Consider the following 20,279-nt stretch of genomic DNA (forward strand, 5'->3'; position numbering starts at 1 on the left):
CATCTTCTTATCCTTGCTCTCTAAACTTTTGTCCTATTAGCTCACTGAGCCTGATGGGAAAACAATCCTGGACCTGAAAACAATGTTGTGTTCAACCACCCTAGGGCTGAGACGAGCTGCTGCCAAATGACTCAATTCAAACACTGCACTTGAAATTGGATCATTATGTGAATCTGTCAGAAGAGGGAATCCAACATGAAATGAGAATCACAACAGGGCAATAGTTTATTTTAGCATTTATTTCAACACCTTAGTTGTACCTCTATCATGTTGTTTACCAGTATACTGTATTTTATTTAAAACAAAAATTATATATATATATTTATATATTTATATATACCTTTTATCTCTGCATACTTATGCTCAAACTGTATGTAGTCATAGTCGTTATGCATTTCACTAGACCTAAAATGCTCTTTTAAATCATAGTATGTAATGCTTTCTACACTACTGCTCAATCCTTTCTCCTTTTCGACCATAATGTGATAGCAACTCGTCATAAGAATACAGAGCCGTAATTTTAAACTCACATGTAGAAAATATGCAGTATACTAACGTGTCAGCTTCACAGGGGTCACCACAGGGCGAGCAGTATAGAAAGCATTTACAGAAAACCCAAAATGAACCATAAACAAAACAAAGCTTCAAAGAATTTTGCCCACACTATTTGGAAGACGGAGATTCTTAAAATGTTTACATACTTAATATTATAATCTTCATTATACTATATTTTTATATGTTATCTTTGTCGTTGCCATCATCATCATTACATACAGAGCTATAAATGATGTGTTTTTGCCTTACAGTTGATTTTACTGCAAATGGCTAAACTGGCACGTTAAAAACAAAATCCAGGATGTTCATGTTCACCTCTATGCAACACTCATAGTATTTTAAGTTTATCGCAGAAAAATCCCTTTTAAAAGTGAGTCAGAGCTTTTCTTTCTGAGGGGTAATGTGTGTGGAACAGTGAAACATTTGGATTGTCATCTGGTGAGAAAAGATAAACAATGCTGTCTGAGCATTATAAATACATTTTGAAAAAGGCATTAGAGAAAGAAAGGGGCTCAGGGGGCAAAGCATTTGACTACCAACGCAGGCAGATGGACACACACGCACAAAATCAGACACACACAGACTCACAGAGGCTTAAGGTTGAGGAAGTCAGGCAGACAAAAGCAGTAAAAAGCCCTTTTTGATCACTGCACCTGCTGTGTGAGAGAGAGGGCGTTCAACATTATGGCATGGTAGAGGATGGAGCCACCCTTTGACCTGTGCTATGGCCAGTAAACACCAAGAAAGTCTAAGAAAAATGGTTTGAAATGACATGCTAAACATTTCATTTCTAATATGCCATTTCCTTTCTGCAGAATAATCAAGACAACAATAAAAAGATTAATTTAACAACAACAGTTTTTCAAATTTCTGTCCTCGTTTTTCACAACTTTGATTCCAACGTTTAGAAATACCCTGACCAGTTTGAAATGAATGATTGCAATCAGCACTTAGTACAAAACAAATGGTTTCTACTAATAGTGAATTCAGTTTAACATGGAAGATATATTTAGCGCTTGCAAAGTACATACATACAAAGCATACTGGGGCAACCTTTGGGGGAAAATGGCAAATATATAAAACAGTACTGTGGTTGTTTAGCTTTTCTTCTATCATCATTTACAAAAAAAAGCCTTTCTCCCACATTCTGACTTTGGCTCCAGTACTCGCAGCCATCGATACTCTGATCTGCTTAAAGCTACAAAACTGATGTTAGGATATGGCCCTCTGCTTTTACAAGAGTTTCTGGCTCAGACATAATCAGTAACATTTAATTGGGCTTCACCCTTTAAGCAGCAACTTTGCAACTTTTTCTTTGAACTCAGACTCAAGTTTTCTCATTGCTGCAAAGCAGCAGATGGTGTGAGAATCCATCTGTCAGTGTGTGTGAGAATATGAGTGCAAGTACGTATGTGTGTTTATTCTTTTACAGCACAAAACGGTGTGTTAATTAAATGCCTGTCCATCAAAAGTTTTAAAGTATATTTTCAGATGAAAAGCATTATCTGTAGAAATTCTTATTTTCTTCATCACCTCTTTTGACCAATAGTTCTACAAATTTCCATCCAGTGCTCTAAAACAAATGTGCAAGACAACATGTTTCTCCACATATCCATGGATTCGAACAAGTTCAACGCAAGCTGTTGTTGTCCACTGTTCTTCTCTTGCAAATCTTCTGTTACTGATGATCTTTGTCATTTCATTTCTTTCCCTCTTTTTCATCTTTGAATCACACCTTCATTCTCTCAGTCTGTGTCTCGGGGAGGAGTACTGACATGCAAAGGAGAAGAGAGCCGCCTGGGAAGAAAAGGAGGCCAAATCAAAGAATAAGAATGGGTGGAAACTTAAAAAAGATGGAACGACTAAGGTTGATATGACTAAGTTACTAAAGTGAAAGAGAAGGGAATGGAGAGAAGATGCGATGACCTTATCAATTTATATGCCTCTAATGAAGGAAGGGGATGGTTGAGCTAACTTGCATGGAAGTAATGAGACTCTTTGACTTTCCTTCATCATCCAGTGCTCCTTTTTGACCTCGTTGCCTCTCTGTTTTCCAGAGTCTATTAGTCCTCCCTCACCTGTCAGTGAGTTTCTTCAGTGCCCTCTCGATGTTCATTCGATGCCCCACACGTGTCACTCCTAGATCCAAGAAGTCATCCTTGGTGAGTGAAGGCAGATGTGATCCATCTATCTCATTGTCTATAAAACGCTCTCTGTGTTCACCCAGATTCAGATAAGCCAGCCAGTCGGCCACGTCATACTTGGTCCAGTAGGGTAGGGGTTTGATGGCAAATGGTTTAGTTGGAGGAGGAGGATTGAGATGGGGATAGTTGAGACAGGAAGGGCTAGGTGGTAAATGCATGGGGGAAGAGGCTCCAGAGAGAAAATGAGTGGGGGAGAGTGAACGGGAGACAAGCAAGGGATTTGGACTTGGCACACCAGATGGAGAAAACAGTGGAGGAGTTGAAGCTTTGTAGGCATCTCCTAGAGGGATGCCAGGAGAAGGAGGAGTAAGGGGCCCGGGAAACTCAAATGGGTTGCTGTAGACGGGTGTGCTTGGAAGGATTGGGAGAGAGGAGGGTCTGGGAGGGGTGGGGCTTTGCTGTTCAGTGTTATAGATAAGAGGACTGGGAGCCCGACGTCGAGCAACTGAAGACCGCATCTCTTTAGTAGGACTGCATGGAAAATCAAAAGTCTGTCTACGCATCTTGGACCTGTGCTTAGGTGATGTTGGGTATGGGCAGTAGGTTGGAGAATGGGGAGGATGTGAATGAACTGGGGACGAGGGCATTTGTGGAGAAGGGGATCGGGTCCAGTTGCGCTGAACTGGGACTTGAGGGGAGGGCGAGACAGAAGGTGTTGCCGAGAGGTTTGGGGTCAGGGTCTGACGATGCTGTGGGGAGGAAGTGGGCAGCGGTGAGGTCGAGCGTCCAGTGGGAGGGCTATGAAAAGCATCACTGTAATCCGCTGAATACCTAAAAGACAAATAGAATTATCCTGTAAAATGTAATTCACACTATCAAATATCTTTCATTTAGTTATAATATCAAGAAGATCAGCAAACCTATGCATGGTGGGAGACTTTGGAGTGTGGCTCCACTCATCCATGCTCTTCATGCTGCTCATCTGCTGTAGCTTGGAGCTTAGTTCATTGATGATGCTGGCTTTCACACCTGAGAGAGGTGAGTGAATTCTGCGGCCATCCAAAACCAAAACGCCTCTCTGGACTCCAGCTTGCTCGTGTTCTCCAAGGTCACTCCAGCCCACTGATCGAGTGTCCATGGGCCTCTCTAAGCAGGCAGCCAGGGCAGAGCTGAAGCCGTCTTCCATCTTGGATCGACTCTGCTTGTGCTTCCTTTCATCTGAAAATCCTCCATCTATACCGGTGTCTTCTGGGTTGTTTTGTCTGTGTAACTGCAAAGGAGCGGGATTGGTGCTGTTCTGCCTACGTAGTGCTACAGATGGGCCCCTCCCTCCACCCTCCTTGTAATGAGTCATCTTCGGAAACACGGGATTTGCCAATTTGGCGCTGTGCACCTCAAATGTTTGCCCACCTGAGTAGGTTGTGCAAGGATCCTGATGTTCACTGATTTTCTCTCCCTCTCCTCCTCGCCCATCTCCTCCAACCCCTCCTCTCTCTCCTCTTAGCCCACAGAGTCCCAGCATTTCTAAATGGTGGTCACTGCTACTGTGACTGTCCAGCTCTTCAATTCCAGAATCCACCACAGCTTCTTGCCAGTCTCCGCTCTTGTGTATAATAGTAGTCTGATGAGTGTGGTCAGATGCTTTTCCCCCTGTGGTGAAGCCAGCCTTGGGCCCAGCCATAGTCATACTGTAGTCAGAGGATGCTGGAGAAGTTGTGGTGGTGGTGGCAGCAGCAGTTGCAGTCATGGTCGTGGTAGCATAGGTCATGGTAGTGGTGAGGGTGGCAGTGCCTCTGTCCTGTGCTGGGGTATGAATACCTATTGAGGGGTCGTTAGAGCTGCTGTAATAGGTGTGGGAATGGGACATGGGCTGGGGTCTGTGCAGCGATGTAGGAGGCAGAGAAGCAGCAGCGGAGGTGGTGGTGGTGGTAATGGAGGTGGAGGCAGAGGGAAAGATCTGTGGGGATGGATAAGATGGAGAGAGAGCTGACTGCGTGAGGTTGGCCACTTCACTGTCATAGGAAGTAAGGCTGGAGGTAGCGGAGTCGCCACCCTGTGAAGTGGGTTGGGGAGGATTTGAGGTCTTGGGGGATGGGGGAGGAGGTGGGGCGGGTGGAGCAGCAGAAACAGAATGCTGACCCTGGTGTTGACGATGTTGTGAAAATTCCCGGACCCTCTCATTCTTACCATTAGCAAACTGCAAAGGAGGGGGCAAGGGATCTGCGAAGACAAACTCATCGTCTACGTCTATTGATGGAGCTGGTGGAGGCAAAACCATGAGTCCTAAATTTCCACCTGCTCCCGCCCTAGCTTCTTCCATTGCTTCGTGTGCTTGTGAAGGGGCTGTGGGGACAGTATACTGAGGAATGTAGCTGGTGTTGGGAGTGCTTTCCATCTGAAGGAAGGAAGGTCTGCGGGGGGCAGGTTGAGTTGGTGGGGGAGGAGGCTGTATGGGTGGAGCAGGCCTGCTGTCATACATCTCCTTTTCTCGCTCCCTGGGACTTTGTGGGTAGTACTGGGTTGAATATTGGCTGTTTCTGTCTTCAGAGAAGCGAACTCTAAGACCTTCCCTGGGTCCTCCCTCCTTTTCTCTTTCCACACGCTCCCCACCTGCCCCCCCCAAACGTAATATCCTTGGTGATTGTGGCCGGCTCAGAGATGCAGGAGAGGTGGTAGTGGTTGGGGAACTTAGGTGGAGAGATACTGGAGAAGTGTAGGCCGACTGCGTTGGCGTTGCAAAAAGAGAAGGCGTTGGAGTCTGAACAGGGGTGGGGAAGGCTCCTACTGTGGAAAGTTGCCGGCCAAAATGTCTGTCCTCTCGTCGTGTCCTGCGATCATCTTTTAGAGCCCGCTCTCTTGCAGCCAGGGCCAATCCCAGAGGGGATGAGGGGTCCAGAACCTTCCCAGTAAGTGGGTGAATGAAGGTAGTGGCAGGCTGGGTTCCATACATTGAGGGAGCTGACTTAGGCTGGCCGTCCTGATTGAGGACAGGGGAAGAATACTCAGGCAGGCCAAAAGCTGGGGGCATGCTGCTGGAATAGCTGACGTAGTTGTCTCCAGAAAACATGCCTTCATCTATAGACTTGGAAGGCCGAAGCCGAGGGGTGGGCACTTCCATTTGTGAGCCCTGTAAAGGCTGAATTCGTACCCCTTGTATTCCTCCTCCCTCTCCAGCTCCACATCCTGCTTCCACTTGGATGTCCTCCTCTGATGAGAGGAAGAAAGAAGCACTCTTTCTCCTCATATCTCGAAAGCGTTCCCTTTCCCTGCGTGCTCCTCCACCCGCAAATGTTGTACCAAATGCTGAACTATAATCCAAGTTTTCTAGGTTTTGCTGTGAGGAAACCAAAGGGGCAACAGTTGATGAAGGCAAAGAAGTCGATGTTGGAGGTTGAGGTGGCACAGAGGTGAGTGGTGAGGGCAGGCTAGTATTAGGGCTGTCTGGGGTTGCCTCTCCAGAGGTTTGGTCTTCCACATCTTGGGAGGGCTCAGCCTCCATGCTGCTACCCTGGCTGCTTCGACCACTGCTACTGGTGGAGGGCGCTTTGACAATGATGGTGGGAATGGGGATAGAGCTCTTCTCTTTGGTTGCACCTCCTTTTCCTCGATGCTGTCTCAGACCATCTTCCACTTTTGACTGTTTCATCAAAGCTCCCCGACCTCCCCTCCTTGCCACCCCTCTGCCAACTCCTCCACTCTGATCCCGGTTGGACACAGGTGGTTGATGCTGGGGTGCTTGTTGTTGGGCCTTAGGCTTAGCACTTGTTGGGGGTGTAGCACTGCTGTAGCCTCTCCTTAATCCTCCCATCTTGCCACCACCTCTCCTGGGCGCCTCTGGCTCTCTGATGCACAGTCCTTCTGACTGCCTCCGAAGGGTGGGAACCATGACCTGCTGGTTCATTACACCTGGTCCTGCCCTTTCCCAGCCAGCTTGGGAAGGATGCCCTGGCTGAGAGTGGAGCTGGTAGTGAGGTTGAGATACAGGAGGGATTGGCATGGCAGGTCCTCTACCCGGATGAGGGCCTGCAGACAAAGGTGGCTCTGGAGCAGATGTGTTTGGTGGTGGGGGGATTTCTTCTGGTCCAGGCACAGACAGGCTGCGAGCTAACTTCATAGCAGGTGGGTGAAGGTACTGCCTTTCCTCCTCTGTTACACCTAAGAAGAAGGTCACACACATTTAGAAACATTTACAAGAAGAAGCTGTACTGAGCTGGCAGATATCTCATAAGAAGAACTGACATTACCAATAGATTTTTGACGCATCATGACTGCATGCTGGGGACCGTGGCCTGGTTGAAAATGAGCTTGGTTGTAGTCAAAACCAGGTCCAGCTTGTACCATTGCCAGTGATGACTGCTGATCATATGGTTGCTTCAGGTACCAAAAAAAAGAAAGAAAAGTAAGTAAAAGAGAATGAATGAGAATTTAAAATGAAGGAGGTTTATAAAGAGAAGAAATGCAACAGTAATTTAGATATAATCAAATAAAACTGATGTTGGCTGTTGTTGAGTAGATATATACAGAATAATCCAATACATAAAAAACAATAAGTCTGAGTAACAGTACATTAGGCAGCAGAGTATAGATGAATGGACATAATCTGACTCACACTAAACAAATGTTTTGGAGTGGGTGGTCAATAGTCAATCATTTTCTCTAAAGTGCAGCGAGGGCAGGAGAACACCCAGAGCTAAAGACCAAGTTGGTTTAGAGATTTGAATTATTTTTGTTGGTATTAGTCACCTCCATGACTAAATACTGTATGTGCTAAAGCAGTGGAGAAGATCTGAGAGGGTGAAATAGCTGTTGAGTAATTGTTTGTGTGTGTGTGTGTGTGTGTGCGTGTGTGTGTGTGTGTGTGTGTGTGTGTGTGTGTGTGTGTGTGTGTGTGTGTGTGTGTGTGTGTGTGGTTATATATATTTAAAGATCAATAAATCGATAGATGGAAATACAGTAAAGAAGGCGAAAACAGTTTCTACAATTCTAATGAGTTTGAAAGATCATTTAGTATGATTAGCTTTGTTCTCCAACACAGTATTCAACAGCTTTTTTGTTATTTCTTTAAGTAGTCTTCAGGAATAGTTCTCCAGGCTTTTAAAAGACATTCACAACTCTTCTTTGGATGCTGGGTACTTTTTGTTCCAATCTCTTTCAAGGTTTCTTGTGGGATCATCTGAATCCAATGCATGACTGAATGTGTTCTATAGTTTGTTTTCCTATCCAGGTATGCATTGACAGTATGTTTGGGCCCATTTTCATGTTGAAAAATGAAGCAATTGGCAATCAGATGCTTTCCAGATGGTATTCTGAAAAATCTGATGGTACTTTTCTGCATTCATAATTTCATTGATTTTGACAAGACAACACTAAATACCCAAATCCTAACAGAGGCTCCATTGTAGACACTCACTGTTGTACCCCTCCCTGATCTCCTCCATACATACTGAATCAGAATTTTCAATTTTGGATTCATAACACACAAACTTTTCTCTGTATTTGCCTTCCTCAAAACTTGAGACCATTTCTGATGATCAGCAAACAGTAGATGGAACCATTAAAGGTCCAGATGCATCTCCTAGGTGACTTTAAAGCCCCATTTCCATTAGTACCTCCTCGGATCGACTCGCCACAGTTTTCAGCAGGTATATTTTACCTTGACATCCACCCTTGTTGTAGTGTTCGTGTCGCATATTAATTACATCATGGGATGCTCAGATGCGTTGCTATGACAACGTCCATGCACATTAGGTAGTACTCAATTGTAATGGAAAACCAGTTGATCTGAGCTGAGTCATGGCGAGCTATGGCGAGTTGATCCAAATAGGTACTAACGGAAAAGGGGCTTTAGATACTGCTCATGTGCAGTAGATAGTTTTGTTTGTCCTCCACTTGTCCAGTTTCTTTAAATTTTTTAAGGACACGCTTCTTTTAAAAAAAACAAACAAAAAAACCCCCCAAACAGTTTTCATAGCTAATTCATAACAAATGGGAGCATATGTTAATTTAGCAAAGTGTGTTAGTAACAAAATGCACAAAGATACGATTCAAAATCCGTTCCTCTCATTAAAAATGATGAAAAATGACAAAAAAGCCTATCTCCTTAGAAGCAAAATATAAAGAAAGGACGGGTGATTATATTCAAAATTGCTCCTTAACGTGAGTTCAAGCCATTCACATTGCAGCAACTTAGTGCATTTAAGCACATGGACATGATCCAGACAACCTGCTGAAGGTCAAACTGGGCATCAGAATGGAGAAGAAAGGAGATTTAAGTGAGAGAAAATAACCAGTGAGTGGCACTTCTCTGGGCAAAAAATGCCTTGTTGATGTCACAAGTCAGATGAGAAGTGCTTTGAAACGATACAAACGCAAACGTAACCCAACAGAGGTCATCAGAAGAACGTCTGAGGAATATTTCTAGCATCTTGTTAAATCTTTGATTTTGTGCCAGAAAGAATTAAAAGGGGTGGGGTCCAATTGAGGCAATAGGAATAGCTTGGTATAAGAAAAGGATTTTCTTTTATGAACTGTGATGCATGCAGAGCAATGTTAGTATAATCCAGGAATAACCAAAAGGATAAAAAAAACAAAGGTCAAAAGGAGCATTAAAGGCCCCCTTTAATAACTTGTTGACATGTATGTGCTACAGGAATGACCTCAACTAGGACAATTTCCTCACAATTCCCAACAGTACCTCCTTGGACACATTGGGAACAATACTCTTGCTTCGGTCCCTCTTGCCTCCATGACCTCTCTGGCCCTGGTTGTCTGATGTCATGGTGTGTTGAGCGGCAGCCAAGATTTCATCCAGTTTATCTAAAACACAGACAGAGCAGAGGGCATAAGACACAAGGCGTAAGTCAGGGCATAAGGAAACAGAGGAGTAGTGGAAGAGCCGTAAATAAAGAAGCTAAAGGAAGATTTCAGTGATCCTACTCCTCTCTCCTTAAAGGTACAGTGTGTAAAATTTCACCTCTAGCACAACCCCAGCTACGATGGCACTGTGGGACAACAACTCTTCTCTAGTGAATGAAGGCTATCAGTCCACTGGTTACCTCAGTCATTAATATGTGTCCATATCTATTTTCTCAGGATGAGGCTGTAAAGCTTTATGAAATGAGTCTGATGAGTCAGTGATGGTCACTTCTGACCAGTGACAGCGAGCTGCTGTTATCTAGTGTTAGTGAAACTTCCTTTGAAGTGGATCTAATGCTGTTGGACACTTATCAAATAAACTATCATACATTTTGTGTAACGTAATCAAACTTTTTTACTATATATTTTTTAGGACACTCCAGCCCAACATTAGCTGGCATAACGTTAGCAGAGCTGCTGTTGTATAGCTGGCTCATTGTCAGCAGCCCTGAGATGGGAGGTTCACATATCTAATCTGGTGACAACAAGTGACTGCAACACTACTGGGAATAGATAAGCAGGTTTATGCACATTTCCATGTGACTTCAATCCAGATGATTAGGTTTGATATGAGGGAGGAGAGACCCGTGGTGCAGGAGGTGGAGAAAGACAATACGAAAAATGATGATAAAAGTATACATGAGCAGATGTTAAATGTCATATATAGTTTGAAAGAGCCACTGTATTTCTCAGCCACTGAATACAAGATGGACTCTGCCTGTATGAGCAGTTTATGATGCAGCTATATCAGTTTGCTGGAAGTCATAATCACATACCAAATAACCTCAAAAAACTATGCACTGTACCTTTAACGTATCTAAACACCTTCTTACAGTATCACAAGAGCAGTGAGAGTGATTTCTTACTTAAAGCCATCTGATAGACGGTCCTCTTCTTATCAGGACCCTGAGAGGACTCGTACTCTGGAAAAATAAGCAAAAAAGACATCAAACTGACTGATTTTTAATTAAAGCTCAGAGGCTGATAGGGGTGATGATAACACTGATACTCACCTGCTTTCTTTTTCCACGGAGAGGCAGCTGTTGCACGCGTAATTGGGGAAAGAGAAATTAGGTGTGACTAGAACTTCTGCAAAGTGTATAAAGCAGATGAAGAGATGAAGTACATACTCAGACACATGTGATGGTGTGAATGCTGATGTGATGATAGGGATGTTGATGGGGACAGAAATGATCATGAGAGCACACAAATCTGTGATTCTCCCACCTTTGTCCACTGCATGCAGCACATTTGGTTTGAAAAGAAGAGAGAAAACAGAGCTGTTTGTGACAAATGACATTTTAAATGCATCATTTTTACAACATGCCGCTGCTTTTGTATCGCTTAACCTCACTGTTTAATTGCCACCTTTCCTCTTCATGGCTAACATCATAAGTGCAAATGAATCAAAAGACTTCTTCCCATGAAGCTGTTGCTAGTGAAAAAAAATGCACCACTCTGGATAATTTTCTTGGCTTTCTGCATCAACTTGGTTAATATTTAATGCTGTGTTTCCTTAATAGTACCACAGTACTAAACCATCCTCCTGCAGAAAAACTGCTAACCCACCCCAGAAGAAGCCTTTTCAATGTGACCCCCAGAACTCATGCTTTTGCGCTTTGTCCCTTCTTTCGTCTTACCCATATCTTCCAGCTCTGATGTCATTGACTTGGAGCGCAGGGCAATGGCAGGAGGAGTCAGTCTTTTTGTCTGCTGTGGGGCTGCCAAGGGAAGCCAGCCAAATGCAGATTTAATGTTTAGAATTCTTGTATACAACCCATTGCAACAGGCTTTCAGGTTGACGTAAACATGCAATCAGCTTAATCATCACATGATAAACACAGAATTCAAATGGCGTAAGACGAAAATCTGACTAGTACCTCGCTTTCGAGCCGTGTCCTCCAGCTCAGGGTTTCGAGCAACCATGACAACTTTCACCATGAGACTGTTGCCGCCCTGCCGGATCATGTTGACAACCTGCCGATGACCAACCTTCACCACATTCTGACCGTTCACCTGCCAGAAAAACACAGAACAAAATGAAAAATCCACTCTAGTCGCACAGAGTGGATGAAAAACCTGAGACAGTTTGGAGTGCACACTTTAGGCATTGTCTCCTCTTACCCAGTGGTTCACTTTAACAATTTGGGTTTCTTGTGTGGTTTAAAACATAAATCTTACTGGTTTCTGGGCAGGTGCACCAGCAAGTCAAGCTGCAACTTAATAACAGTTACAAAAGCTTGGGCAGCTATATAAGTGACTCATATTAGGTTGAATAGTAATGAACAGCTTCTGTCAGCTGTAACAAAGGTTTGACAATCACCATTTTTAGTGCCAGGGTTTTAAGGGAACATACAGGAACTCTTAAAGGCCAGAGAGTTGCAGCAACTACAAGCACAGCAGCCTCCAAATGACCATAACTAAAATGCAAATTATATATTTAGGAGAAGTATAGAAATAATCGCATCAATGCATCATATCCTGCACATATTTTTAGTGCACACAAATGTCTTTACCCTGTCCATTCTCTGTTGTCTTTATTGTCTATTTTTGCTGTTATTAAAGGACATACAATCACTGAACAGCAAGTGAAGAAAGCACTAGCATTTTTAAAAGAAAAAATGCTAATGCTGTAACGTGTTTGTTGTAACGTGTAACGTGTTGTAACGTGTTTCCTGCAGCTTCCTATGTTTGTTGCATAATACATGAACATATGACCCCAGTTTCTGTTTTACAAAACTACTTCCTTCTTCATAGGTCTTGAATTGAAAGTAAAAGTAAAGCTTCAGTTAGCATGCCGGTTACCTCGATGAGGAAGTCCCCCATCCTCAGGCCCGCTCTCCACGCCACGCCCCCCTCATCAACAGACTCCAGGTACTGCAGCGCGGGGAATGCTGGCGTTGGAGTGAACTCCTCTATGGGAGTCTGAGCTGTAGATGATAACAAGACAAGAGGTTCCCACAACAGGAGCATGGATTTGATAATTATGCAGTAAATAGCTAACAAGACTTAGAAATCTTTGGCAATACGTGATGAACTTTGAGAAGACGCTCACCTTTGGCTCCCCTGAGTACAAACCCAAAGCCCTCATTGTCTTTCTTCTGTAGGAGCACAGTCTTCTCCTTAATGATGTAGTCACTTGGAAAAAGTAGAGAACGGGTATATGAAATGAAGGAAGGGGTGAATAAAAAAGAGAGAGTTGGAGATGAAGATATGATTGTCTAGTAGAAGAAAAGTGTTACGGTCATGCAATTAATGCATCTTCTAAATGTGGAAAACAGCTATACTGCAACACATTCTGAAATCACACTGCAGCAAAAGATACTTGGGCTTGTGGATGTCATACAAAAAGCTTTGGTACACAAAAGAGGGTTGATGGGGGGGATACAGTTAGTGTCACAATGGGAGGAATTGTATATGAGATGACATTCCATACTATGGAGTAATCCAGCTAGAGCTGACAAGCACTGGGCCGGGGGGAACAGCACATTAGAAAAATGTGCACATCCACTGATAATGGAAACTTCCAAATGCACCCAAATCGCTGCATTAGCTTTCACCGCCTCTGGCAGCTTTTGCAAGGATACTGCTTCACCGACTCCTGCGCAACCACTACCGGTCATACATGACACTTCAAATTATGTACAAGAAGTCAGACGGGCCTCTAATCCACCCCCCACCATCACAAACAGCTCCTCTTGCTCAAAGACTACAGTCCGAGAACATAGAAACATCGATCACAGGCTTTGGCGATGCAATCTTATTATGAGACGGCTTGAGTAGTGGTTCAGCAAGCTCCTTCATTATTCTATTACCATGTCTGGGACGTTTTGGCCAGGCTGCTTTACAACACTTTCTCTAATACAGGGCCAGTTAAATGGACTCCACACTGCCACACACAGCCACATCTCATGAGTCATTTCTGGACTTGACTTTCTAACAATGTCAATTCACCCCTGCCCCTGCTAGAGAGCCCGGGGCTCGAGCAGAGTTGTATGATTAAAGAGGAATTCCAGATATTTCTTTCACAGGCAGCTCATTTTTTGTGTTAGTTTGTGCTGCTTGAGTTAACTCAAACTGACACTCCAACGGAAATCAAATCAAAGGATTTGATTTCCCAAAGAAAAAAAAATGGCAGAACAGTGAGAGAACAGGAAGTGTAGCCTGGTTGAAGAATCGTCCTTATTTATAGTGATAGCTCGACTGCCAAAACATACACTAAAACTGCTCCGGGTAGGCTCAAGGACAGAATTTGTTTTTTCCTGGAAATAAGCTGTTTCGTTCATCCTTCTTTTAAATGGGAAGTTAAAATAAACTGTCTATTTATTTCATGATAAGTACGTGATAAGTACTGAGTAGAGGTAGGATTTTTTTGGCTACAAGGTTGCACACTAACTCTGCCTTCACAAGGGACGTATGAAAAATAATTTACCATGAAAAAGGGACAAAATGTAAAATATTTTTTAGGTTTTAGGCAGCAGATGTGGTGGGGGTTTTTTGTGTGTGTGTGTTTTTTTTTTATGTCTGGCGAGTTCTCAGTACTCGGTTCTTATGCATATAACCCCGCAAACAATGTTTTGCCTGTGCCTGCGCAACCCGGGTTCAGTGGACTCATGAGCATTGGCTGACGGGCCCGAGGATCCAGACTTTGACATGAAGCTGTAACTTTAGCACTGAACAGACGATCGCTAGTTTCCCCTAGTGAGGTCCATCCCTTGTGTGTTCTCCATCAATGTTACTGTTTCGCCAACGCTCAGCCGCCTTCCAGCCATCTGCTCCTCACACCTCATTCCTTTTTCTCTCACCCTGTCCTCCATCATGCCTTCCCTCTCTGAGGATCAAAGTAACACAGAGTGGGTGGACAGATCCATCGGGCTCTTCATCCATCTACTTGTATAAGGATAACGGGGAAGGGGGGGCACGGCCACAGTTGGTCTTTTGGGGGTTTCTAATTTGCATTGCTGGCTTACAGTAACACACCTGATTCCCTTTACGTATGCAAAGCTATGTAACTCGTCTGTTGCTACAGAGTCCACCACGGCCCAGCCAAGCAGGACCATAAAAAGCACAAACGTCCCTGGTTAATTAGCAGGGCACACTCTCAGTGAACTGGCTGGAATAAAGCTGTAAGCCTACTAGAGACTAGAGTTATTATGTACCCTCCTGAGTCATCCTCTCTTCTATCCACAATCACTGAGAAAAAAAGGGAGCTTTTTTAACCATTCACCTGCTGAATGTACATGCAAATACATAGCTTATGTAGAGACATTACACACACATCACAAGTGAAGCACTTGACAGATGTTTAGTCACACACACACACACACACACGCACACCGTGGATGGAGACATGGTAGACAGATGAAAAGCACACAGATAAATGTGCAGGAGAGACACTCCCACAGCGAGCGCTATGACATACACACTTATATGTGAAAGCCACATATATTTGATTCATTGTATATAGTCACATGCATTCTCACATCAAGAAAAAAGCACGCACACACACAAACATGCAGAGAAATGACCGCTTTTCCCACATTAGAGGGGAAAAAAAACACTCTTTCAATTTACTGACTTTCCCAGTACAGTAAAAATACCACACGTCTCTAATGATACAGTGAGAGACATTGAAAAAATGATATGGGATGTGACAATGGCGTTTTTAAAGCAACAGAAATGTATGGGAAGTCCTGGTGAATTAAAAATATCTGCTTACAGAAATCATGACTCAAAGAGAATGAAATACACCCACACTGTCTGACTGAAATGCATCAATATGTGCTCTCTTTCATGCACTAACACACACACACAAACACACACAGACACACACACAGTGTTCAAAAACGCACGGGAGGAAGACACAGAAATAAACATGCTGCATAGTCTCCATTCAATAGCCACTTCTGTACCACAGATATACACATGCATAGGAACAACACGGATTTAAGACGCACACGCACATATTCGCACACGCACGCTCCAAGAGGCACACACACAGAATACACAGCTTATTAGTCTGTCTTTGAAAAGGCACGGCCTCTCAATAGCATCATCTACCTCTCCCCTCTCTCCATTGTCCTCTCCTCACATCCATAGCCAGCCAATGAATGAGGAAACAGCCGCTACCTGTAAATGAACCACACGCTCCTGTTTCTGGGGCCCAGTGACGGCCACGAAGAAGAGAGGGAGAGAGAGAAATCTCTCTCTCCGCAACCCCCCATTGCCATGTCCCCCCCTCCTCTCTCGCGCGCTCTCCACCACCTCCTCCTCCCTCCTCCTCCTCCTGCCTCCCTCCTCCCGGTCTTCCAGCGAGAGCTCAGCCGGAGAGAGCCGCGAGAGTCGAGGAGAGAGCGAGCGAGAGAGGTGGGGGATGAGAAGGGAGAGAGAGTGCGATGATCTGCACCCTGTGCACTTCAGACAAGAGAAAGACAATGTGTAAGAAAGATGGGGAGAGAGGAAGAGAGTACCAGTGACTATCACAAAAGGGAAAGGATGTATTGTCTGTGTGTGTGTGTGTGTGTGTGTGTGTGTGTGTGTGTGTGTGTGTGTGTGTGTGTGTGTGTGTGTGTGTGTGTGTGTGTGTGCTGGTGGATGGCAAGAAGAGGGTTTGGTTTTTAAATAGGGGGAGACGGAGAGCTGGGTTTCTGGGTTTGTGGGGAGGGGATGCGGGGGATGGGTACAAATGTGAGGCAACACCGGGGAGAGACAGCGCTTTCATTTTCACATCCACTAACTGGTAAATCACAGATATGCTAACAGCTGATTCCCACCCTGGATTTGATCTTGCACACATTTGCCAACTTTGCTCTCACTCCCTCCTATCCTCTAAAACCGAGCTGTCATCACCACACAGGCTAACAAACACTCTCCCTCTCTCCATCTCTCTCTGAAATAGTAATTGACATTCTCCCAAATGCCCAGCTGCAGTGACAGAACATGCTCCGGATCACCTTGCTCTTAATTGAGCACCACTTCACCACAGCTCTGCAATTACGCTTAACCAACTTAGCATAGGTAATGTAACCCCAGTGGCTGCTATTTCCATTTGGAACACAAGCGCATCTGAATTAAAGCGAATGCCTCCTTTTTTTTCCTTTTTTTTTTTGAATGACACTGAAATCTGCTCAGCACAAGGGCAATGTCAGCTGTAATGCGTTAGCAGCTATAAAACCCCGAGACGGGGGACCAGTGAGTCCTTCTCGCTGTAGCCCAGGGATCTAACCAGCACTTGGTGCTTCAGCCTCCTCATGACTCATCAGCAGAATGATGTATGTACACTCAGAGACGTAGGCATTTTCACATTCACTTGCACACCAACTCTAAGCAAACATACGCAGCTTCACAACACACAACCTTCGATGCCAAGGGATGAGGTTGCTGCTTCAGAAGAAACTCTTCCTTTATTACAGCATTATTGCTCTCAGTGAATGTGAGCAACAAGAGCATGTGGATGGAAGAATGAAAGAGACAAACGCATTCGTGTCGTGGAGTTAAAAAGGGGCAGGGCTAAAAAATGACACCGCTGCTCTTTGTTCTTTTTAAGCGTTGACGCGTTCACATAGCACAATAGAGAACAAGTGCTGTTCAGGATCGGCAGAAAACTGCTGAGAACTGACACACACAGACGCACACACACTAAACACAGCAGGGGGAACAAGTGTGCACACATGCTTCGCGCATAAGAACCTCCCTTTAACTAAAAAACAGCATTGTGATGACTGTTTCAATCACCTAGACCGGCCTCACGGTCTTGCCTTGCAACAGTTTGCTTGCTGCCCACACTGAAGTGGCAATCCACAACTAGAGCCACGTCGGAGGCTGTAGCCAATCAGGATTAGATTAATATTATTTTATTAATTTTTTTTTCTATTTCCTAAAACCAGCATGCACTTTGTGGGAGGTTGGGGACAGCTCAGAATAAACACTATCAACTTGAAATTTACAGCACTTTAGACTTTAAAGTGGACGTATTATGCATTTTGTTATTTTCTGCCATATATAAACTCTTACAATGACTGATGCTCACATTAAGTATCACCCAAGATCTAAAAATAAGGTCAGCATACAAAATATGGACAACAGCATCAGGCCACACCTGTTAATCTTTGAACTCAGGTGATTTCATTGGTGTTGCCACACCAGGCCACACAGTCTGCTGAATTTGAGTGTGCATTTCAGAACCACAGCAGTGTAAATCTGTCGACCGGGGTCACCGAGTGCTGACACGCATATGCTGTAACTGCATTTAACTGTGTCAAACCTTCTCTTGCATTAACATAGGCACATCAGTCTACCCTCGGAGCTTCGTAGCATGGGTTTCCATGGCTAAGCAGCTCCTGTAGGTGTAATCTGCAGGTCGCTTTTTCCATATAACATATGTGCTGTGATCCATATGAGCCAAAAGCTCTGACTTCAGACTGCTCTGCTCCTCTGTGTTCTAAAGTTTTTCTCTACTCTTGGATCTAGATTAGATCATTGAGATCAGAAAACCCCAATATGGTCATCTCAGGCACACAGCTCTGGCTCTGAGCACAAAAGTGTCACCCACCCACTTTCTTTTGCAGCAAATCAGAAGAAAGTTGGCTCAATGATAGAAGTCTCAAAAAGGCCTTAAAGGAGCTTGTTTGATGAGATAATGGATGAATTGAGGTGCTGGAACAAGACCCTGAATAGGATAAATATGGATTATTTTGAGCTTTGAATCAAACAAAGCTACTCTAGTAGCGTCCAAGAATAAAAGGATAGTGCAATCCAGATTAAACACCACAATTTGATTTTAAGACTTGATTTCCTGATCGATTAAAACACTTTCCACCCCATCTCACTCAATGACCAATACCCTTTTTGCACAGAATATGAAAGTCACAGCAGCATTTTCTTTGTACCTGGGGCCATCAGTGCCATCGTAGGCTCCAACGGTGACGTTACGGAAGAGCTTCCTCTTGGCTTTCTCGCTGCGCGTCTCTGCAAGGAAGGCACATGCAGGCAAAACATATGTCCAATTCAAACATTCAGCTACCGCCATGACACCTTCTCTGTCTTTGTGCTGAAGTGTTGTGTCGTCAGCAGTCAAATGCATTTACACCCTGTTTTTGTCTCCTCAGCGTGGCATATGGTTTGCTTCTTGTGTGAGCAGCTGTGAAAATAGAAGACAAGTGAATAACTCTGCTGCACATGCATGTAGCACTGGTCGTTACCGAAAGCACCAACTACTGAACATGAGTGTGACATGTGGGTGTTACAACAGTTTAAAAGATAATTCCAGCCTAAGGAAATATGCAACCCGTTTTCTAGCTTGTCCCTTCACTAATCCATGTACTATATGTGCGTGTGTGTGATTTATTAACCCTCCTTTTGACATACTTAACATGAATGAGTAATCGTCTTCTCCCATCAGGCACAGCACTGCTGTATGTTAGCTTTACAATCAGTCTCCAGAACATTCAATTTGGTGCTTATCTCACCTGGTCGATTGTCTTTGCTGGGAGCTGGTACCTCTTGCACACAGTCCGAAGGAAACCAGCCAGTGCGTCCTTTCACTGTTCCCTCCCAGTATCCACCCTCTCCTACACTTAACACTGAAACAGACAAAAGGACAGAAATATTTTACATTTTTGTTGTGATGAACTGGGATGCTGATCCTATTCATTTCACTTTTTTCGGCAAACCTCTTTCCTTCTCATCTACATCTCCTCTAAACAACCGCCTAAATTTTTATTCAGTAAACTATATCGCAGCAGCATGACTAGAAATTTATATAACAAAGAATTACTCAAATATTGCCCTGCTAAACAATAACATGACACGATTCCACTGGTTACTTCTACTCAGAAGAGTAGAAATTGTTCAGCATGTGAAAATTCTGAGCTTTTCTCACCTTTGACTTTGTCCCCCTTGTTCAGCGAGAGCTCTCGGTCTCCACTGGCAGAGTGGGCACGAGTGGCCACGTACACTCGTCCTGGAACTGCGCTGTACATGCGCTTCATCTGACCCCCACCGCCACCCGCCGAGGTCGCACTGCAGAAAGACAAGCGCAGTGAGTGCATTAGAAAACCAAGAGATAAGACTGAGTGGCACACTGTGGAAAAACAAATGAGACAACATACAGCCTGTCAGGCCACATCAGAGACAGCTGAGTCATGCTAATCTGTCATACCAACAGTAAGATTTTATTCTGAGCTGGTGTATTTACACAACAGCGTCTAGTATTTAGCATGACAGGTGCATACTGTAGAAACTCCTTCCCTTCATTTTGCACAAAACTAATGATATTAGTTATATATATAGTTTGTCTAACATTTAACTTCATAAATTTCTGTCACTATATTTCAGAATTTGACACATCACATGCATCAAATACTATTATTTTTTTCTTATCACCAGGGATTTATTCTTTCATTTTTGTCCAGTGGTTGAGTCACTGCTTTGACCCGATCAACATTTCTGATGTTGGAAGGGTAGAATAGAATGAATGATTAAGCACATCTAATAATTATCCATCCATCCTTCCATCCGTCCATCCTCTTCCACTTATCCAATTCAGGGTCATGCTGGAGCCTATCTCAGATGCCTTAGGATGAGAGGCAGGGTACAGCCTGGATAGGTCACCAGTCTGGCAGGGCTCATTATAACACCAGTTTATGATATTGGTCAGTACTAGTC

General features: G+C 44.0%; 1 protein-coding gene across 6 annotated transcripts in view; it reads right to left on the reverse strand.

Annotated features, from left to right (window-relative positions):
* Positions 1–201: 201 nt before the first annotated feature.
* LOC113028520 (SH3 and multiple ankyrin repeat domains protein 3-like) overlaps positions 202–20,279 on the reverse strand; it is a 47,396-nt gene continuing 27,318 nt past the window's right edge. For 3 of the 6 annotated variants that reach the window (XM_026178853.1, XM_026178852.1, XM_026178854.1), the window contains 15 exons: positions 19,495–19,634; positions 19,082–19,195; positions 18,503–18,581; positions 12,670–12,752; positions 12,420–12,544; positions 11,495–11,630; positions 11,255–11,335; positions 10,842–10,850; positions 10,628–10,654; positions 10,481–10,537; positions 9,394–9,515; positions 6,944–7,070; positions 3,620–6,854; positions 2,634–3,530; positions 2,301–2,352 (listed from right to left, as the gene is read on the reverse strand). In XM_026178853.1, the coding sequence (XP_026034638.1) occupies positions 2,301–2,352; positions 2,634–3,530; positions 3,620–6,854; positions 6,944–7,070; positions 9,394–9,515; positions 10,481–10,537; positions 10,628–10,654; positions 10,842–10,850; positions 11,255–11,335; positions 11,495–11,630; positions 12,420–12,544; positions 12,670–12,752; positions 18,503–18,581; positions 19,082–19,195; positions 19,495–19,634 (5,284 nt within the window). Of the gene's footprint in view, positions 3,531–3,619; positions 6,855–6,943; positions 7,071–9,393; positions 9,516–10,480; positions 10,538–10,627; positions 10,655–10,841; positions 10,851–11,254; positions 11,336–11,494; positions 11,631–12,419; positions 12,545–12,669; positions 12,753–18,502; positions 18,582–19,081; positions 19,196–19,494; positions 19,635–20,279 lie in introns of all 6 variants that reach the window. The other 3 variants (XM_026178856.1, XM_026178851.1, XM_026178857.1) reach the window with 2 other exon arrangements.

Source organism: Astatotilapia calliptera, chromosome 8, assembly GCF_900246225.1.
Source record: "Astatotilapia calliptera chromosome 8, fAstCal1.2, whole genome shotgun sequence".
Classification (NCBI taxonomy): domain Eukaryota; kingdom Metazoa; phylum Chordata; class Actinopteri; order Cichliformes; family Cichlidae; genus Astatotilapia; species Astatotilapia calliptera.